The sequence below is a fragment of the Gymnoscopelus microlampas genome (genome assembly GCF_963454915.1).
Source record: "Gymnoscopelus microlampas genome assembly, chromosome: 9".
NCBI lineage: Eukaryota > Metazoa > Chordata > Actinopteri > Myctophiformes > Myctophidae > Gymnoscopelus > Gymnoscopelus microlampas.
Window position 1 is genome coordinate 25,711,648 of NC_139946.1, and position 21,318 is coordinate 25,732,965.

Here is a 21,318-nt window from a genome sequence, read left to right on the forward strand (position 1 = left end):
GGGGCGGTCAGCATGAGTTGCTACAGTGTGGTTAATGCTGTCTGGTCATGTTTAACCGCATGCTTTCTCTTGGCATTTTGCGTCCATAAACTCTCGCTGCATCTGCCAAAAAGAGCGGAGAGATCGCGCGTGTATTTGTTATTTGAGGATCTGATTCGATACGGGAAAACAAAGCAACAGATCAAACGGGACAGCTGGCTGCATGTCTTCGATGTCCCCAAAAGGTGACTTTTAATGTAATCACTTTAAGCCCTGTTTTTAATGTAGTATTGTTTTTCTTAAAATATTTTCAACATTTTCTCCTATAATGACATGTAGTGGTGGAAAAGGTACTCACATCTGTTATATTATTATATATATGTATATATTACACAACACAGACATGATTGAGTACAATAAGGTTTAAGTGTAATTCTCTGTGTTGTCAACCATCAGATGGTTCTGGCACTTCTATGCAGTGTCTGTTGTGTGGAATGGTGTCCTTATAGTCCTGTATGTCAACCATCCCTACCCAGTATGGTTGACTGACATACTGGGATTCTTGACCGGTGTGCCGAGGACAATAAGTCAAGGTAGGTTCAACACATTACAGCATTACATAATTTAATTCATCATTTAGTGGCATCTAATGCAGTGGTTCTCATACATTTTCATGTCAAGGACCCCCAAATGTATATGTATTTGGCCACATCTGAAAAGATGTTGTGCCAGGGACCACCATAAAATAAGATTTGTGTTAAAATTTTCAAAATTATTCCGCATCTTCCCACAATCTATTGTACTATCTACAAGCTTGCAATTATGTGTCGCATTGTGAGGCGCAGCTATTTTTGAGTAGCTCAAGTATTATATAATAGGGTTAAAGAGGCTAAACTGTTCCTTATTTTGCTGGGGACCCCCTGAGTCTCAGTTTGAGAACCACTGATCTAATGTGTGTACAGTGTGACTGTGTTTCTGTTCTGTTTGTAGAACATTGTCGTTGTGTTTTAGTTCCACAGGCGTCTACGTTGCTCGTGCAGCTGCTGCTGTGGCTCCACTCTGTCAGGAGACTCTTGGAGTGTGTGTGTGTGAGTGTGTTCTCTGACGGGGTCATTCATGTGGCCCAGTATGTGTTCGGTCTGGGCTACTACATCATACTGGGGCTGACGGCCCTCTGCTCAGATCACCAGGGAGCTGGACAAAGTGAGACCAAAAACATACTCATCTCTCAGTGTAGAATATGGTGATTCTCCATGATCGATACTGTATAAAGTTAGTGACCAACTTTATTTGTATCGCAACTTCATACATAGGTGGAAGTGCTTCACAATATTGATATGTTTTGTTTGGTTGCATCATGGACTACTTTGGAAATAAGTGTTTTAGTAATGCTTTAAAGTGCTATCCAGATCTAGATTTTAACTCATGATACTTTTTTGAGTTGTTTTAAATTAAAAGAATATATAAAATCTAATCGAAAATACTGACAATGTAGATTATTATTATTAATAGCCTAATATTGTAACAATTCTATCCACTAGCAATGCATGTGCATATATCTGACAAATATAGTGAATATGCTTCTATTCCCTGTTCAGGAGCTCCTGAGGTCCCCCTCCCACAGTTGGGTTGCCTTCATGTTGGGGGAATCATGTTTTTTATCGGTGCCTCGTTACTGCAACACCGCTCTTTGGTCCAACTAGCCCGGCTTCGCACAGGAAGCTCAGGTAAACCCACAGAGCTTCACTGCACTGCTTTAGTAGCTGAATGGCACAGCTCTTCCAGTATGCACCAATGGCTAATAAGGCATCCAGCTATTTTTGGTATGTCATTAGAGCCAAAAATGTCCAAACATATAATATTTTTTAAATCATTATTTTGGTCGTACAACAAAGTAAATACTATTACTATTTACATCTGGAAGTGTTGTATCCTATAAATGTTTAGAATCTTTGTGCCAGATTCAGCACAGTTTCTAGAAATATTTCATGGTTAGGGAAGCACTCTGAACACTGCTGATATCCACATGATTCTGCAAACTCTCCAGCACGCCTTTCAACCAAAGCCTGTGTACTAACATAATGACCCAGTCATCAGACTTCCTATTCATGTTTTTCTTTCTATCTTAGACTTGGATTTCTGTTTTATTTCTTTGATTCTGATTCTGCTTTTTTTTTGGCATGAACATAGAGAGACCAAACCAGGACAAACTCTTTGTATACAGTATCTTTTTTCTTTCTTTTTAGTTCTGACATTGCAAATAGTGATGTTATGAAACGTAGTGGCTCTTTCTTAACAGGAACAGTGGAGACACTGGCTCACAGGATGCCAAGCGGAGGCGGGTTCGAGTTTGTGTCGTGCCCCCACTACTTTGCAGAGCTGCTGGTCTACGTGTCACTGAGCCTGGTGTCCGGAGGCCTGTCTGTCACCTGGTGGCTGGTTGTCCTCTACGTGCTCTTCAACCAGGCCCTGGCCGCACAGCTCTGTCATGAGTTTTACATTAGCAAATTTGAATCCTACCCAAGACACCGCCGTGCATTTATACCTTTTGTATTGTAGATGCATTCCTTATTGGGAAAAGATCAATGTGAACCAAATGGGAAAAGAACAATGTGAACCAAATGTCAGAAAGGTTGCTGGACCAATATGGATATTTTTTTGTGGCAGAAAAACAACAACGAACAAATAACACTATTTCTGTCCTCAACGAATGCCTTGCCCTTGCCCGCTTGTCATCCGTTTGCTAAGAGCTGTCAAGAGAGAAAAAGCCTGGTTGTGCTGGAATGTGAATGTGTGTAAATAAACATATGAACGTGAGGCAGGGCATTGCTGAGTCTGCATGCTCAGTAGAGACCCTTTTCTGAATAAATGAATGCTTTTTGTTTTCAAATGGTTTTGTCTTCAGATAATTGGACTCAAACAGATCCCAACCGGGCCGATTGCAACAAAGCTGGTAATTGAACAAGGTGTGCTAAGTGTGGCTAAGCCATTAACCACTACAGTGTCCCCTAATAAGGTATTTTTCGTTGTCATAAGAGGAACTTGACCATTGAATTGTTTATTTATTATTTCACTGTTTTTGGGTTCTCTGTTTGGGCCAGCTGTTTGTTGGCTCACCTTTTGTGGCAATGATGGTTATCAACCTCCACCAGTACATTTTGGTACAATTGTGCCCAGAAAAAGATATCCCAGGACACCAGGAAGATACATTCAGTCAATTCAGTTTTAGTAAACAGAGCAAAATACTGCATTTCATTTTCAGACTGTTCAGTTAAATTGATAGTGACAGAATTATGTGAATTTGGGAGGCAGACTTCTATGAGAAGGGGAAGAAAGGTTATAACTAGCATCTCATCACTAACTGATTAAAAAATACTATTTATTTCAACTGAGAAATACAAAATACATTGTCATGAGATTGATAATGAGCCCAGAATGAATTCAATTCATTCTAGGTTAGCTTTGACTGTACAACCACTAGAGGGCAACATTTGACACCGATTCCCCCAGTGAACGCAGGAAAAACCTATGAGAAAAACTTGTAATTGTATGGTTATTGTCCCATTCCCATAGAGTTCTAATATTGTTTACATTACTGTATTGTTCAGACTCAGACTCATTCTAATAGTCAATCTAATAGTACTGATAATAAATCAATAATTAATGCACTCAAAGTTTTCCTTTTCAGACTTTGCACACTAGTCAGACTTGTCAAAGTTTTCTACAAAATAATAGCTAAAAATGAATAAATAAATCCTAATAATCCCGCATTGTGAGTCTGTATATAGGCTATTTTCGCCGGCCTGTGTGACACCGTCGTACGACGAAGTATAAACCACGCCTGACTGTACAGTTCCTACGTACAGTTTCCTTTATTTTGAGAGTCTCTCAAGCTTGAACACATTTTCCATGACATCACAAGATTGACAGCGGGCTCAGCCAATTAACGTTACACACAGCACTTGCGTCAAAAACGCAACGTACACGTCACCCTTCCGACGCTCCAATCACGAGGCTGCTTTCCTCTCCCCGTCCAACTAGCAGTTTTCCCTCTGCCTTTAGTTCCGCTCCATGGGAAGAAGCATCGCTGAAGAGCAGCTTCTGGAGAAAATAAAACAACAAAATAAACAACAAATCTACCTCAGTAACATGAAGTTAGCAAACGATGTCAAATGATTCACAAGAGACAGCTGATAATTGACACCGCAAACTCTGTAATTCGCTTTAATTAGTGAGAGAAGCGGGGGGGTTGCGTCGTGGTCGATCCCCGTGTAGCAGCTTTGTTGTTGAGAGATGCCTGCTCTCATGGTGTCCGGCAGAGGAGCGGATGGAAGGAGTGTGATCGGCGTCCTGCTACCGCTGCTGGCCGCCGTGGTGCTGCTGTCAGCCGGACTGGTCTCTGCCATCCCCGAGGAACAACACGGCAATAAGGCGCTCCCAGAGCAGCCCCAACAGGAGGTACTGTACGACACTAGTTCTCAACCTTTTCAGGCCGTGATGACTCCCCCAAAACAATCATATTTGATCTGGGGACCCCCAATATAATAATGAACTGGGGACCCCCACCCTGACAAGCACTTGTATATGTAGGAGTTGAGACATTCAATTTAGTTTGAATGTATATCTGATCTACAAGCTCACAACGCCTGAGCTTGTAGATAGGCTATTTTCTTATATTTCTTATTATTTGACAATTTGGCCAATGTTTGACCCGTTGTTGTAGTATATTTTTGTTGATTACTTTGGATGCAGTAATGTTTTTTTTTTTTACTGAAATTGTCACTTCATTGTCATCTGGGGACCTCCCCCTACCTGACCCCCACCCCCACCCCCTGGGGGTCCCGAGCCACAGGTTCAGAACCGAACTACTGCTGTAGGAGTCACGATCGCATGCGTAACCTTAGTAGTGCTGCGTGCGTTCACCTTTCACACCGGCAGCTACAAAAGATACAGGCTACCATTCTTTTTCAACAGAAGCCAGCGACATGAAGATAAAAAGATACATCCAGTGTTTGTGCTACAAAGCTACAAACAACTTCAGCCACAAAGATGCAAAGCTACAAATGTGCTTTGTATCTGGCAGTGTAAACACAGCATTATACGGACCTGAGTTGCAACTGTACTTGGTGCACTCTTCCCCCCACTCCCACTCTAGTCTACAGCACATCTGTTGGCCAGAAATAGCCGATTTACAAGCTCACAACAGAAGAGGGATGCTGCCATGCTGGAGGTTCAAGTGGTCAATGACGGTTCACTGTAACTAGACTTAATCGTGCGACGGTGTCTGTCGCGTGTGGAGAAGAACAGGTCTAGCTAGTAGCTTGTGATCGGTTCTTTGTCGGCAAGTGACATCGTCGTATATTAATTATATGCGTGCCTGCTGCAGATAGGCTAGCGACACATGCTAGGGCAGCCTGGGCAGGGCAGACAGTACAACATGGGTCTGATGTCTAGTCTTATTACTAATAAGACTAGACATCAGTAGTTATTACCTGAATCTAACATCTAAGTCCATGTCAAAAGGACACGTCAGGGTGACATTTGTGATGTCACCTGCCTCAATCAATTTGACTGAACCCAGCCTTGACTGATCTGTGTGATGTGAATGTGATTCAGATGGCATGTTGTTTAGACAGATGCTAGGTTTACAGATGCTTGTTTACGGTTGGTATCCTAGCTCTTTTGAGGCACTACACTATTCTCTCTGCACTCTATGTGATTGTCTTGGTTTACCTACAATCCTAGATTACTAATTCCATGCATGTAGCTCTGGATTAAGAGCGTCTGCTTAATGCCTAAATTATAATTGTGTACCTGGTGTTGACTAGAGTTCATGCTTAAAGCTTATTCCGAATTTGCACTCTGGACTAGAGCATCTGATCTGAATGCCTAAATTGTGTTCACTATCCTTGAAGAACCTTCACTTTTAAGCAAACTTTATGTTCTATTCCTGTGGTTCTCAACCTTTTCTGGATCAGGGCCCACTCGAAAATCTCAAAAGCGTTCGCAGCCCACCCATCTGACCAGTTGGGTGGGCCCGCTGGGCCACGTGCATTTTCAGAGCATGTGTATTGTAATGATCAGTCAATCGATTGGGAATGAATTCATGTTATTTTATCATTCCACAGGTTGAAAACTAGTGGTGTGACTGGTGTCTTCCATAACAAATGTCTGTTTAAATGGACTGTTTTTCTTTCTTTCTTTTTTTCAGAAGGTGCCGAGTCCCCATCCCATAGGGCCGGTGGTTAGTGAAGATGACCCCGGCAAACAGAACATGGGCTTCATTCACGCCTTCGTGGCGGCCATCTCTGTCATCATCGTGTCGGAGCTGGGAGACAAGACGTTCTTCATCGCTGCCATCATGGCCATGCGGTACAACCGGCTCACCGTGCTGGCAGGGGCCATGCTGGCATTGGGCCTCATGACCTGCCTTTCAGGTTGGTACAAGTTAGCCTGGGCAGCATTCCTTTTCGGGTATATGATCCGGTCGGGAGCGCAAGTAAAAAAAAAAAGTGGCCGGATGGGCAGAACCGGAAAGACGTCTCACCCCAAAATAGGTCCGTCCTAATAAAATCCTTGATGCGGCATAGTTTCGCTTATTTTTTAAATGTAAATGTGCGTGCACTATCCGGAGACTATTTAGCGTCTGTATTATCCCACGGGGAAATTCTATTCCATTTAAATAGGGATTGGGGAACCAAAACAAAGCGGCACGCCGGAACCGCAAAACCGGATGGGCAGAATCCGGAAAGAGGATTCTTTTTTCTTTCTTTTTTTCAGTAGGCGTGGCCTAGACCGGATCATATGGGTCTTTAGTAATGCAGACCAGGCTTTCCTCCGAGGTGGAAAGACTGGTGATGCGAGGTTAGGTACAAGTTAGTTCTTCTGTGCTGAACCCAACAATTTTCCACATACAGCAACTCTACACCAAATCTCTTTGGCGAAAATAGCCTATCAACAAGCTCACAACGCTTTGTGAGCTTGTAGATCATTAACCACTTAAACCCCTATGTCTCCCTGCGCCCGGTTCATGGTGTCTCTCTTTTTTTTTTCAGTCTATAGTACACCAACTCTTTGTCGAAAATAGCGAATGTTCTATTATTACATGTCCTGAATAGAGATAGAAGGGTTCATGTGGTTTAACATCACTACAAACGTCACACTGCAAGTCATTGTGAGCTTGTAGATGGGCATGCGAGTAGGGATGCTAGGGTCTATGTGTTTAATATTACTACCTCTGTCTCTTACCTCTAATATTTTACATGTTTTGTTTGGATTCCCCCTCTCAGTGCTGTTTGGCTATGCCACCACCATCATCCCCAGAATCTACACCTACTACGTGTCCACGGCTCTGTTTGCCATCTTCGGGGTGCGGATGCTGAGGGAGGGCCTGAAGATGAGTCCCGACGAGGGGCAGGAGGAGCTGGAGGAGGTGCAGGCGGAGATCAAGAAAAAGGATGAGGAGGTATGCGGTTTGGTACTCACAGGGACATCCTAGAGGTATTCATAGCTGTGTCTTAGCTCGTTTTTTGGGGGTGTTTTTAAACCCTTAAAGTATGCCATACCACCCATGACCAAACATTTGGTACAGACATACATATTGTTGCTGTCGGGTGGAAAACTTGTATGTCCAAACTGTTACTTTTCAGGAAATGGAAAATGTCCATTTACATTGGATCCAATGTGGTTATTCAGTCTCAAGCTCTTGTAAATATCTTTTCATGGGTTAAATATGTATGTAGCCCACAGACAGACATAACTTTCACTTTCAAAATCTTTAAAAAGTAGCAAAAAAACAAGCTCACAATGTGTTGCGATGTGAGCGTCTAGATCGGCTGTTTTTGCTTCTTTTGCACGACATACATACAAGGTTTCTGCCCGACAGCAACGATAAACACAGAGAGATTCTTAAGTTTCACACTGGTTTGATAGAAATTGCTGTGTCTCATCTTTTTGACTGCCACAGTACCAGCGGACTAAGCTGGCCAACGGGACAGCGGACGTGGAAGCCGGCACAGGGACCACCCAATCTCAGCGAAAGTGGCACAGCTTCATCTCACCCATCTTCCTCCAGGCGCTCACCCTCACCTTCATGGCAGAGTGGGGCGACCGGTCGCAGCTCACCACCATCATCCTGGGCGCCAGAGAGGTCAGTCAACAGTCTGACCTCTGTCGGGCTCCATGTCGTTTTAATCTCACAGCCACTAAGCCCTATAAAGCCAATACTGACATGCCCAAAACAGGGACGCCAGGTTGAAAGGGGTTAATGGAAAAGCTTTCTCTGACTAAATAAATAATGTCTTCCCAGGATCCTTTTGGAGTGGCAGTGGGAGGTACGCTTGGACACTGTTTGTGCACAGGACTGGCTGTGATTGGAGGAAGAATGATTGCCCAGAAGATCTCCGTCAGGACTGGTAAGATAGTGATGATTCATGGATTTTATGGCTTGAGTTATGCAGCAAAAACGCTTGGAAGTGGTTCATTCAGTTACAATGCTAGTTGTACTTGTGGAAATGATTTTTTTTGTCTCTGTCTCCTCAGTTACAATCATTGGAGGGATCGTATTCCTGGCCTTTGCCTTCTCTGCCCTTTTCATCAAGCCGGACGCTGGATTTTGATCAAGCAAAAAAGACTTTCAGGCTCATTTGTACATAATTGTAAAGCGCAACTCTGTTTCTGTAAAGAGGCTGTACTCTTGACTCTGTGTGCGTGGTGTGTGGATGAGAGCTGCACTCATAAGGGTGTGTGTGTGTGTGTGTGTGTGTACGGCGAGAGAGAGGAGTGTGTGTGTGTGTGTGTGTGTGTGTGTGTGTGTGTGTGTGTGTACGTGTGTGTGTACGAGGAGAGAGAAGACTAGTGTGTCTGCGGCCCTTCAACTTTACATTTCTTTCTGTCCTTGACAGAAGCTGATATGCCTCCCTCACACTAAAAACAATATTGTTTGCATATTGTTTATTGGGTCAGTTTAGTTTTTGTTTTCCAAAGCCTCGTTTATGCTCTTGATACAAGCCGACTACGTTCATTCGCCCCTTCAGCACAAGTCCAAGAGCGGTCAGGTGACTGTAGGCTTATTGAAGCAGAGGGTGGGGGGACTGGGAGCTGCTAAAGATCACAGAGAAGGAAGATAATGTTGATCGACTATCTCTTCCAAACATTATAAACGGTCGAAGATTAGAATAGTTATGCATTACAACCTGTTCTCTCTCGCTGACCACCATTAAATTAACCTCATTTTTGGTAAAGGGTATGGCACTTGTAGCCACTGTGGCTTTAAAAACTCTAATAAGTGGTCCTACGTTCCCACCCTTTATATTTATTAGATTAGATGAATGTAAATCCGTAAATGCCAGTCGTGTACCCAAAATGGTGCTTCAGTGGTGTTCATAGTCTGGCCTAACTGGCAGCAGCAGACCTCCTTCCACAAATTCTTAAGTATTTTTCTTTTTTATGTTTAGCAGTGAAAAATGTATTTGATTTATTTTATATTCATAATCGTACTTCACTGCCGACACAAGGATGGCCTTTTAAAAATGAGTCCCTGATGAGACTGCTTAGTCTCACCTTTCTCTAAAAGTGATTTGTATTTATTTACAACTTTGGAGCACAGAGATGAGTTTCATTTGTTTTTCTTTCGTTTTTCTTTGTACTGTAGACAAGGTATGAGTGGGGGATATTTTTAAATGTGCAGGGTGATGCTACACTGTCAATATTTGATAGGTTGTGCCCAGCTGTGAAACATGTCTGAATTCTGTGATACGGATGTACAGTTGATTGATCCAATGCCTGACACTATGTTGCTCAATAAACACCTGTCTCGTGTCGACTGCATCCAAGACAATCATTGTTCAACTCCATCAATAGTTCACCCAGAGTAGTTCACCCAACACTTTCTATTAATTACACACATTATGACGTGCATCTTGGCTTAGGAATGCGACAAACAAAAGGCTTCATGTGTGTAATTGATGGAAAATAAGTTTTTTTGGGTGAACTACTTGATGTGGTGCACAAAAAATATCAGATCGCAATAGGGCTCTTTTCTACATAGACAGTCATACATAGTGATGAGTCACTCTTAAAGTCAAGTCTTCATTGTGGCTGACAAAATAAACAGAACAGAGATTATGTTTTCATACTTAAGTATTATTTTCAAATTTGAGTAAGGGGAGCAAATGTCCAATACATTTGCTTTAAAAGGATCCATTATGTTTTCATTTAAGAATGGTGGTCTGGCTATTGAAATAAGCAGTACAGTGCAACAATTGCCGGGGGGTGTTCGTACTTTTGTTTGTCAAATTCCAACAGTGCATGGTTCACTTAGATTTGATGATCCATTCCACACCAGGGGGGTATATATGACATGGCTACAAATGGAATGTTTGTTCTCGGTGTGATTCGTGTGACTGGTACCAGAGTTATTCTGGCTACACAACTTAATACCTACAAACCCTCACAATTTAGTCACAGTGCATGTCCTACAGGTGAACAGCGGGTGGCAGCAGAGGGCTGGTGAAATCACAGCCCGCCTGTGTCAACATTTGCTAGTCTTAATTTCAGATTTCAGATTTTAGGTAGGGCTGCAAACTATAGATTATTTTCTTTCTATCAATTACTGTTTCAATTTAGCAAATGATCGAAAATGACAGATCTGCAAGCACCAGCTTGTAGATCAGCTAAATGACTAACACTTCACCTATGAACATGCCCAAAATATTTTAACAGATTACATTATTGAATTACAGATTACTTTTTTATAATTAGTTAGATTAGGTGTTCCAGATTCTTTATCTGCGCCGTGCACTGTGCTGGTCGATTTCATGAGCCAAACGAGAACGCCACACAAAAAGGTTAAATGATGGAGAGACGAGAGAACACCGATAGACATTCAGAGTTTCTAGTGTGTACATCAGAACTACAAGAACATTGAACATAAGTCTCCTCACACATACTGTAGGGCGTTCCAAACACATACTGTAGGGCGATCCAAAACAAGAGCCATAAACCATCCTCCTCTTTGGATACAAAACATTTTCCCTCATCTTTAAAATCCGATTTATACTCAGTCGTACGACGGTCTGCCTCACCAAAAACAGTAGATCTACAAGCTCACAAGCTTCATGATGCAAGACGTTGTGAGATGGTAGATCTGCTCATTTCAGCGAGGGACACTGTCGTAGCCTACAACAGTGTATAAATTAATCATTACTCCTGCATCTTATTTTTTTCTTACAGAGTTGGAAAATCCCAATACATTTTTTGAAATCCAAGATTGACACTTTTCATTTTAAGACTTTTTGTTCCTTCTTCTTCCCTACTGGGTAAACAATAAAATTAACATTGTGTGGTCTTTTTGGACAAAAGTATATCCATCAATCAATATCCTTCCACAAATGAAAATAATTTAAATTGGGAGTGAAGAATTATAATTCATCAGTTTGAAAATAGAAATATTTTTTAAATATTTAGAGACCAGTTTGAAATGAGTGTGTCTTTTGCAATAACCAGGAAGGTGAGAAGAAACCAACTCTTGTTGTTTTTTTGGGCAAATGAATTCAACAGTCATCATGTGTGTATGTCACAGTTTGTTTAAAATCCTTCACTGGAAAACACATTATTGGAACATCATGGTCTTTGTGTGTTTGCACGGCGTATACTGCAGCGCAATTACAGTGTTTGACGTCATAGTTTTATCTATAGCTGAGGTCTATTTTGGCCATAGAAAAATAAGCTATGTCTATGCTTTATGGTTATATTTAATAGATAATACATTGTGCAAACGCCTCTGTCGCTGTACATCTCTCCCATGCTATAAGTACTATAATGATATTTAATTACATTCATTCAGGTATTGCACTACCTAGCCCAGTCCAGAGTATGCTGTTCAGAACAGTGATCATCTATGATCACTCAAGGTTATATTTCTGTAACTAACTAATGTACAAAAAGGGGTGCTGTGACATTAGTTAGTACTGATATGCATTATAGCACCACAGTACATTTGAAATGAATGGCTGTTTACTGACTAAAAAGGTCCATATTGTGAGATCTAACAATATGCAGCCAATGCAACACAGCCAGCCAACAGCCCAGCAGGAGGCACCATTTGTTTGTGAGGTTGGTTATTGAAGTTGGTTTATTATGATGATTTGCTTAGTTCAGTGGTTCTCAAAGTGTGGTCCACAGACCCTTGGGGTTCCTTGAGGGGGTTCCAAATGTATCCTTACAGGTCTGTAACTCTGAAAGGGTACAAAATGGAACCAAATGGACCCGTACTCTCAGAGTTGCTATGGGGTGTCCTTGAAATAAAATAATAAGTTTGAGAACCACTGATTTAGTTGAAACGTGAACAATAAATGAATGAATGAGGTGGCTTCGCTACGACACAATGCAACATTTTGACACTGATCGGCTAAAGCCCTGTTGGCCGATGGCGGGCTGAAAGCAGCTCCAAAGAGAAGTTACAACATTCCACTTGAACAGGACTACACAGCACAACCAACGACTTCCCACCACAAAACTCCAAACACAAAGCAACATGCAAACCATTTCCATCATAAAGAGAGACCAATAACGATGTGAACGGGCCGGGTGCTATTATTATTCAAATACAAAACCAGACACGCTCTGAAATGATTGTCAAAAACATCCAAATGAATCTGGTGAGAATGAGAAGTTGCGTATGACAGTGTCGCGAATGTGGCGCGTTGTGAGCTTGCCGGTCGCCTATTTCTGGCGTGCGCGCAGCGGAGCTGAAATCTGGCTTAACCTGTAAACCGTGACCTTTGCACTAAATTGAACATTCTCCAATATATAAAGTGCCATTCCACAGAGAACAATGTTCCACGTAAATTAAGAAAAGAAACACAAGCGTCTTGTTCCCCCAGAAACACTTGCGTTATGAGGCAAGCTACTTGCCAACCAAGTGGTAGCCCTTACAGAATTGAAAAGGGGGAGTACACATAATGTACACATAATGCATACGACAGCTGCAATAAACTCCCATGGAAAACTCCATGACATCTCAGCACACCATTCCATCCTCCACCAAGGCAAACTTTAATACAGGCAAAAACACCTAATCAAAACCCATACATAAACGCAAAGTTAGCCTTCCCCTGGGCTTGTGGGTATGTTATGCAGAGCCAGATGCGGCCGCCGTTGTTGAATACATGGGAGAATATTTCTTCCCTGACAGACTCAGTCCCAGATTGATACTAAGACCTGGTAAGAGGCGAGGTGTGTGTGTGTGTGTGTGTGTGTGTGTGTGTGTGTGTGTGTGTGTGTGTGTGTGTGTGTGTGTGTGTGTGTGTGTGTGTGTGTGTGTGTGTGTGTGTGTGTGTGTGTGTGTACTTAATACTATACTTGAGGTCCAAACTGTATGTCCCCCAAAGTATAGTAGAATTTGAGGGGACAATTGTCTTGGTACTCATAATTATTAGTTATTTTTGGTTACAATGATGTTAGATTTAGGGGTTGGTTTATAATTAGCCTGATTTATACTTAGGGCCGGTGTCATGCACTGAAAATAGCTGATCTACAAGCTCACCTATTAGGGGTAGAAATGGCTAAATCCTTTAAAAATGACGTTCATAAAATTGCGATTCTAAAAGGTGGATGTCTCCACAAGTATAGTAATACAAACATGTATGTGTGTGCTGTGCATGTGTGAGTGCATGCGTGCGTGTACGATACCCCAGGGGGTTCAGTCAGTATGCCAAAGGAGGAAGCAACAATTGAGGGGGATAAATTTAGAATGTCTTCAATGGCTTTATGTTACTTAGTTAAGAGGAACAGTCTGAACAGATATGTAAACTGAGCAGTCTGTCCCTGCAGCAAATTGTCAAGAGAATAAATACAACCTGATAGGTAGGAGATCACAGCCACCTCATGGGAAGGGCTATCTGCTTTTACCCATTTCCCCTCAGAGGGTGGGTGGGATATACACTTACTGTTACAGGTCTGTGACACTGACAGTGGTGGACAGTAAAGAAGTACATTTACTCGACTAGTGTAAACGTACTTATCAAGTAAGTACATTTTATGTACTTTACTTGAGTATTTGTATTTTTGAACACTTTTCACTACATTTCAAAGACAAATATTGTACTTTTGACTCCCATTACATTTCTAGGAAGGGAAAAAGGACATTATAAATGAGCCACTTTAAGCCATAAGCCCCATTTCAAATATAGGAAAGAAAGTAGATTTTCAAGCTCACAACGAATCGCGATGTTACGTGTTGTGAGCTTGTACATCTGCTATATCAATATTTTTTGGTTGTTGAAAATGTCGAAGTGTCAAAACAGCAATGCATTGATATTACGGTAAATGGTAAATGGTGCATTTGTATAGCGCTTTTATCCAAAGCGCTTTACATAGATTGTGCATTACATTCACCCATTCACACACACATTCATACACCGACGGCGGAGGAAACCATGCAAGGCACCAACCTGCTCATCGGGAGCAATTAGGGGTTCAGCGTCTTGCTCAAGGACACTTCGACACTGACTCTGGGGGAGCACCCCAGCCCGGGATCGAACTGGGAACCTTGCGGTTTCCAGTTCACTCTACCCGGCCACTCTACCCCTGAGCCACTGCCGCCCCCAGTACAGTACAAAGAAAATGTACTAATGTCCTTTTTCCCTTCCTAGAAATGTAATGGAAGTCAAAAGTACAATATTTGTCTTTGAAATGTAGTGAAAAGTGCCCAGTGAAATTTGTCATTTTGAAAAGTTTTTTTAAGCAAGTACTCCACTACCTTAAAGTAAAGGTTTGACTCCAGGTGGTTCAAAAAGTTACTGATGACATCAACATTTATGTAGCCTAACCTATCCTGTGATAGATTTTTTTTAAATGCTGATTTGGCTGCTATCTCCATACCACATCTCAAAGCCATATTGTGGTATCTTTGTAATGAGGTATAAGCACTAACAACACCTCTGGGCCTGGGTATATCAAAACACTAATACAACTAAAGCTCTTGAAAAAGGTACTGTGCTGATGTTCATGCATTATATGGGTAAGAAAATCAAAGAGAAGAATTGAAGAGCAATTAGTTAAGTCAATATTACGAGGAAAAATTAGGCATAAAAAAAAATGCAAAGTTTAAATTGGCAATGTTTTCACGGGATACACACCTACCCCGGCAGACTGGATTCACTTCATTAACTGAATCAGTGACAGATTCAATTACCGACTTGAACGGCGAGTTAAACTCCTCGGCCTGTTTTGCAGCGTAAAGCTTAGCGAGATTCCAAAAGCGTCTCAAAGTGCTTTTAACGTTTGTGTATGTGTATGTGTTGGGTGGGGGGGGGGGGGGTTGGATACATGGATGTTTGTGAGGATTAAACAAACTGTGACACAACCAGCAGCATTGGCATCGTCTGCTATGCAAACATTTAAAGCCTGATTTACTTAGTTGCGTTCCGGTGTAGGCATCAACAAATTGCATCTACAAGCTCACATCGCGCCACGGTGTGGCACGGTGTTGACACGTTGTGAGCTTGTAGATTGGCTATTCTTCGGCGCACAACACGATGCGCAACCAAGTATAAATCAGGCATAACACATCCCCTCAGAGAAAACAGGAAATCCGTCAGAGAACATCAGCAATGGAGCATGTTAGCTTCTTTCTTTTTTTCTCTGAGCACTAGAAAAAAAAGAAGCATTTTCAAAGCTACAAATAACAGACTACACTTATTTTCTGTTCATGCATCATATAAAATATTAGTTTCTCTTTCTTTTTCTCCATATATTTACACATTATCTTACACGTAAATGTTCTGTACAGTTAAAAGTTGAATCTACATGACAATCTTAAAAATATTTTCTGACCCATAATTACTTTGACATGAAAAAGAAGGGGGAAAACAAAATAAAAAAATGTGGGAGATATAACATAAAAAACCCAGAAAGCATGCCGTCTGCTGGTTCGAAGGGACTTCTTTGAAGCGTGGACAGAAAGCTCCGGTGCGTGTTTACTGGACAGCTCTGCATAAATTATTCCTGTTGAGGCTTGACCAGAGCGTCCACGCCACGCACACACTCACACTGTCAAGGGCCAATGGGTGGGGGAGGGAGGGCGATGAGCTCAGCCTGGCACTGGGTATCATGCCACCAACCCCCCGTCATCTCGGAGAGAGTAGGTGTCGCCTTTGGCCCGGCAGGTTCTGGAGCCGGGGTGGCGAGCCGGAGCCACTCCGAGACACACTGAAGGCGCACTGTACTCAAATGGAGTTAAGTGCAAAAGATCGGGGTAGGCGGGGGCGGTATGGGCGGACAGACGCCCAGCGTTTCTCCAAACGCGGGTCTCAGTACTGTGCTTTCAGCACAACTCCGAATGAGTCGCCTCCCATCGTAAAAAACGAATAAACAAACAAAACAAAAAACGTGCCCGGCGCCTGGGTTTGGCTCGATGACAGCTTTTACTGTGGCTGCGTGACTGATCGCTCGTCCGGCCTGTGAGAGGCCTGCTGCTGCAGTTGCTGTTGCTGATGTTGCTGTTGTTGTTGTTGTTGTTGTTGTTGTTGTTGCTGTTGTTGTTGTTGTTGCAGCTGCTGCTGCTGTAGTTGCTGTTGTTGCTGCTGTAGCTGCTGTTGCAGCTGCTGCTGCTGCTGAAGCTGCTGTTGTTGCTGTTGCAGCTGCTGTTGCGACGTGGCAGTGAACGTGCCCTGCTGTTGCAACGGGAAGGCCGCCTGCAGGATCAGCTGTGTGGACTGGTTTCCATGGAGCAGCCGAGGAGCCTGGAGCATTCATTCATAAAAATGAATTAATTCACATAATGTATAGTGCAATACCTTAACATTGTGTGTGTGTGTGTGTGTGTGTGTGTGTGTGTGTGTGTGTGTGTGTGTGTGTGTGTGTGTGTGTGTGTGTGTGTGTGTGTGTGTGTCTACATGTATGAGGTTGCATTCCGCTGCCACCTGATATTGTTTGATATTTGCTGCTAAATGATGTCTCACCTGCACAAGAGACAATGATTTTATTCCGTTGCTACTATACCTGCTGCAGTGTTTCTCTACTTTCACTGTAATATTTGACATTGCTCTTAGGAACATTTCACATATCTGACTCCCCCCCATTGTTTCTTTCTTTCTCAATTCTTTACCCTTTTCTTGAAACTGCAAACGTAGGGTGCTTGTACGATAAATAACCTTTTACACCTGTAAACCTGTGATGTGACAAAGTGATGTGAGCTTTGTCCCGTTACCTGGAGCAGTCGTTCTCAAAGTGGGGTCCGGTGACCCCCAGTGGTCCTTGGGAGGTTCCAAGGGGCCCCCCAGCAAAATGAGTTAACATACTGTAGCATAAAAATCTGTGTAACCAAGCAGCAACAACAGGGGGCCACGCACTCTTTTTGCTTGTTAGTTTGCCATACTTCGGCTATTCATAAATTGGCATTTATCTCGCATAGTGGCGTGCTGTGAGCTTGTAAATTAGCTATTTTTGAAAATGTTGGCAAAATCTTTACGAAACTATGAAAAATCTAGAAAATCTTTGTCTGAAAACCTTTAACAACACAAGACTTCTCTTATGGGGGTCGCTGATCAAAACATCTTTTGGGGGTCTGCGGCTAAAATACCCGTCATATTTGGGGGTGCTGGGCATGAAAAAGTTTGAGAAGCACTGACCTGGAGGAACTGGGCCTGCGGCTGGGCGAGCTGGGCCTGTCCCGGCTGCAGCGTTGTGACCTGCGTCTGCCCTGCCTGGTCCTGCTGCTGCTGCGTCTGCTGCTGCTGCGGGGGCTGCTGGGAGATGCTGATGGTCTGGGGCTGGCCCTGCTGCGGAGCGAAGGCCGTCATCACCTGGCCCAATTGGCCCATGGTGAACATGGTGGTGGGCACCATGACCGCCCCGCACGCCATGGGACCCGTCACCACCTTGGTGAGCAGCTGTTGAGCGGCAGGAAACCTGGGCCGGGCAGGGAGAGACAAGAATGGGGACAGCGTGGTCAGGTCGCCCCACTAAACAGACTTTTCTCTCCAGACTTCGTTCGGGTGCTGTGCCAGCCAGCGCATGAGGAATGTCTGGCTGAAGTCATTCTCCAGTTGGGATAGAGGAGGGAAAACTACATTCTGGGTTGTGTGTATTTTTTGGGAGACTGATGACAGCCAAAGGAGAGGTAATGCTACTTCAAAGTAGAATAGAATTAACCCATTAAGGGAAAGCATCTGTGTCTTTTCAGATTTCAGCGTTGGCTATTTAAAATAGCAGATATACATATACAGATATATAAATATGCAATTTTTTGAGAAATCTTGAAAGAAAAAAAAATGTAGAATTACGAAATAGTTTGAGAACTACTGATTTAGAAGGCATTTGTAGAATCGGCCTCTTAAAGGGCAAGACCACTTTGGTAGAGGTTTGGGTTGTGTAGTTACCTTGCCATGATGTAACTCCAAAGGTGGGCAAGAAATAAAAAATAATTGCTCCATTGATTAGAAATTGATAATTCAAAATATGCTCCTCATTGACTTCGATTGTACGGTAAAACGGCTCTCAAAGTCACTCTTTTAGCACAAAAACGAACGCAAACAAAGTTGATTCAGACAATATAGGACATCACCAAACCCAGTACTGTTTTTTTTTAATAAAAATGTCAACTTCCTGTAGAAAACCCGGACTGGATCGGCGGATCCGGATCCAGATCTTCAAATAGTAAAATCAACAGGAAGTTGACATTTTTATTAAAAAAACAAACAGTACTGGGTTTGGTGATGTTCTATATTGTCTGAATCAGCTTTGTTTGGGTTCATTTATGTGCTAAAAGAGTGACTTTGAGAGCTGTTTCACCGTACAATCAAGGAGGAGCATATTTTGAATTATCAAATTCTAATCAATGGAGGATTTTTTATTTATTTCTTGCCCACCTTTGGAGTTACATCATGGCAAGGTAACTACACAACCCAAACCTCTACCAAAGTGGTCTTACCCTTTAAATAAAACCTAAGACCTAAAAATAAACCGCGGGCCGCCCTGAGCGTGTGGGTGCTGATGCATACCTGATTTGACCAGAGCGGTCCTGGGCAAATGTAGCCACGGTGGGAGCGTTGGGGCTGTTATTCTGGGCAAGACTGGTGGCAATCTGGACCACGTTAGCCGGACTCTGCTGGGAGATCATCATGGTGTTGTAGAGGGAGGCGGGCAACACGTTCTGTTGAGGCTGCAGTGTGAGAGGCGACCGCTGAGAAAACCGCACACACAACCAGGAAACAAAGTCAATGTCGCACGCATCAGAGGATGAGAGTTAGCCACTTGGAACCCTAGCGTCCCTATAAAAAGTTAACGCTGTATGTATGTTCCGATAGTAATCATTGCTATAGAGTGTTTTTTCAGTAACAGGGGTCTCTCCAGCTCTTTAGTACACAGAAAATACATTTTTAGTCTGGGATACCAATTTCATCCAATCAGAAGAGAGAACCCCACTAAGACAATTTGTCAGCTTTTTTCTGTTTATATTAAAAGAATTGAAGACTAAAAAGCGTTGCGTTGCGTTGCAGTGCTGCAGTGCAGTGGTGTTGTTCTGACCTGTGACAGGGTCTGCTGCTGGGTCTGGGCTTGTTGCTGTTGGACAACGTGTTGTTGCTGTAAGCTGCTCTGCAGAGCTCCAGCAGAGACCACCTGGCCCTGCATGGTGAGCGTAGCCCCCTGCTGCTGCCCAGGCTGCTGCTGCTGCACCACAGCGCTCCCCTGGGCCATCTGCACCGAGCCCAGAGTCAGACCTCCAGATCCAGGCTGCAGGAACATCTGACAACAACAAAAACAACAACGCACACACGGTGAGGAGACTTGTGCTTCTCAATTTTTTTCATTTCAAGGCTGATGCCATCTTTTTGGTGAGTCCTAGAGTCCTAGAGACCACTGATTACCGATGTTTTGCTGGATATTTAGTCTAAAAATAATTTGATTGTCTAATGTTATTATTTACAAAAAATAAGCAAATAACTTTTTGATAGACAAAATGTTTTAATTAAGTATATACTGTATTAAACTTCAATATATGAGAACAATATTTAACTTAATTTGTAAGGTCGTTACAGACGGGAAGCGGTCCACGCGGGCGTTACCACTCGGATCAGCGGTGATCGCCCTCCGATCATTGTAGTTTTTATCCGCGCGGTGCGGGGAAAAGAAAAGCTCACCACAATCCAGCTCTTGCCGCCCACGCGCGTGTGCACAAACGAGCACGAGTGCGAGAATTTCACGGGACCGCGCCCGCCTGCCTCACCACCCCTCAACTTCTCCACGCGTCCCAAATAATCAACCGCCTCTCATGAAAATGAATTACATAGGCGCGTCGGCCGCTTCCCGTCTGAAATGACCTTTACAATGAACAAGTAAACTTTACACACAAACTTTATTTTTATTAAACACATATGCCCTATTCAATATTTTATAAAATAGGTGATCTAAAAGCTCACAAAAGTGTTGTGATCTTGAAGATCTGGTACTCTTTTTTTTTTTTTAATCTTATACATAATTGTCGATGCCGATGGCTGATATACATATGGGCGAGACAGATATATTGGTCTAGCTCTAACAGTGAGGCTGTTCCTACCTCCAGGGCAGACAAACACAATACATACAGTAACCACAGACAGCAGCAATGAAATCATGCTCTCTCACACACACACTCACACACACACACACACACACACACACACACACACACACACACACACACACACACACACACACACACACACACACACACACACACACACACACACACACACACACACACACACACACACACACACACACACACACACACACACCATAAAGTTACATTTGGCCTTTTCACAAATGACAGGATAGGATAACACTTAAGTCATCTGCCTGGGGAGGGATTCAGAGTGTAAAAAAGTTCACAATGCCACACAAGAAATGAGTGCTGAGTGCAGTGTTCACTGGGGCCTATTGCATTATTCATTATAGCAATATTCAGCATACTGTACCATTCAGTATAGATTCTGTACATACACTGCAGTAAGTGTAATATCATGTCAGTAGTAGGCAGGTTTCTGAATTGAAACACAGAGCGACAAGACAGAAATGGTGCCATAATATGAAGATAAGGTTGAAAATTGGTGAAGTGCTCCTGTAGTTAATGCTGTTTAGCATGTAAGGCACCGGCTCTTATGTATTTATTTGTCAGGTCTTTCTTCCATGTCAAAAACCTTGTATGTCCCAAACCATGACTTTTCACAAGCTGCACTGCACAAGCTTTTCTTAATACTTTTCATTGGTTAAATATTTTTGAAACCGACAGACAGACTTAACCACATTAACTTATAAATGTTAACTCTAAATGTTTCTAAAATAGTGGAACTAGCT

The 21,318-nt window shown here is 42.8% G+C and overlaps 3 protein-coding genes across 10 annotated transcripts in view; 2 read left to right on the forward strand and 1 right to left on the reverse strand.

The window, feature by feature from the left end:
* On the forward strand, positions 1 to 2,869 carry srd5a3 (steroid 5 alpha-reductase 3). The gene is made up of 5 exons (XM_084066931.1): positions 1 to 224; positions 436 to 572; positions 991 to 1,182; positions 1,578 to 1,706; positions 2,279 to 2,869. The coding sequence occupies exons 1-5, from the start codon at positions 13 to 15 to the stop codon at positions 2,536 to 2,538; spliced, it is 930 nt and encodes a 309-aa protein (XP_083923057.1). The 5' UTR covers positions 1 to 12; the 3' UTR covers positions 2,539 to 2,869.
* Positions 2,870 to 4,037: 1,168 nt separating this feature from the next.
* tmem165 (transmembrane protein 165) lies at positions 4,038 to 9,800 on the forward strand. 4 transcript variants are annotated; one of them, XR_014601425.1, is made up of 7 exons: positions 4,038 to 4,437; positions 6,191 to 6,416; positions 7,269 to 7,444; positions 7,946 to 8,128; positions 8,288 to 8,393; positions 8,521 to 8,778; positions 8,825 to 9,800. XR_014601425.1 is itself a non-coding variant. In XM_084066443.1 (6 exons), exons 1-6 carry the CDS (start codon positions 4,273 to 4,275, stop codon positions 8,595 to 8,597), a joined length of 933 nt encoding a protein of 310 aa, XP_083922569.1. In that variant the 5' UTR covers positions 4,038 to 4,272; the 3' UTR covers positions 8,598 to 9,800. The 4 variants fall into 4 exon arrangements, 1 of the variants encoding a protein (XP_083922569.1); XR_014601426.1 differs by having other exon boundaries at positions 8,521 to 8,774; XR_014601427.1 differs by having other exon boundaries at positions 8,521 to 8,766; positions 8,837 to 9,800.
* Positions 9,801 to 12,555: 2,755 nt separating this feature from the next.
* clocka (clock circadian regulator a) overlaps positions 12,556 to 21,318 on the reverse strand; it is a 50,192-nt gene continuing 41,429 nt past the window's right edge. For all 5 annotated transcript variants that reach the window (XM_084066338.1, XM_084066339.1, XM_084066340.1 and 2 more), the window contains 4 exons: positions 19,510 to 19,728; positions 18,984 to 19,165; positions 17,613 to 17,892; positions 12,556 to 16,724 (listed from right to left, as the gene is read on the reverse strand). In XM_084066338.1, coding sequence (XP_083922464.1) covers positions 16,407 to 16,724; positions 17,613 to 17,892; positions 18,984 to 19,165; positions 19,510 to 19,728 — 999 coding nt within the window. In that variant the 3' untranslated portion in view covers positions 12,556 to 16,406. The remainder of the gene's footprint in view (positions 16,725 to 17,612; positions 17,893 to 18,983; positions 19,166 to 19,509; positions 19,729 to 21,318) is intronic.

Excerpts from the sequence above, each read along its gene's own strand:
- tmem165 (XM_084066443.1), top strand. The coding sequence starts at position 4,273 with ATGCCTGCTCTCATGGTGTCCGGCAGAGGAGCGGATGGAAGGAGTGTG. Across the intron at positions 4,438-6,190 it reads CAGAGCAGCCCCAACAGGAG|AAGGTGCCGAGTCCCCATCC; the intron begins GTACTGTACGAC and ends TCTTTTTTTCAG. Across the intron at positions 6,417-7,268 it reads CCTCATGACCTGCCTTTCAG|TGCTGTTTGGCTATGCCACC; the intron begins GTTGGTACAAGT and ends TCCCCCTCTCAG.
- srd5a3 (XM_084066931.1), top strand. The coding sequence starts at position 13 with ATGAGTTGCTACAGTGTGGTTAATGCTGTCTGGTCATGTTTAACCGCA. Across the intron at positions 225-435 it reads GTCTTCGATGTCCCCAAAAG|ATGGTTCTGGCACTTCTATG; the intron begins GTGACTTTTAAT and ends GTCAACCATCAG. Across the intron at positions 573-990 it reads GCCGAGGACAATAAGTCAAG|TTCCACAGGCGTCTACGTTG; the intron begins GTAGGTTCAACA and ends GTTGTGTTTTAG.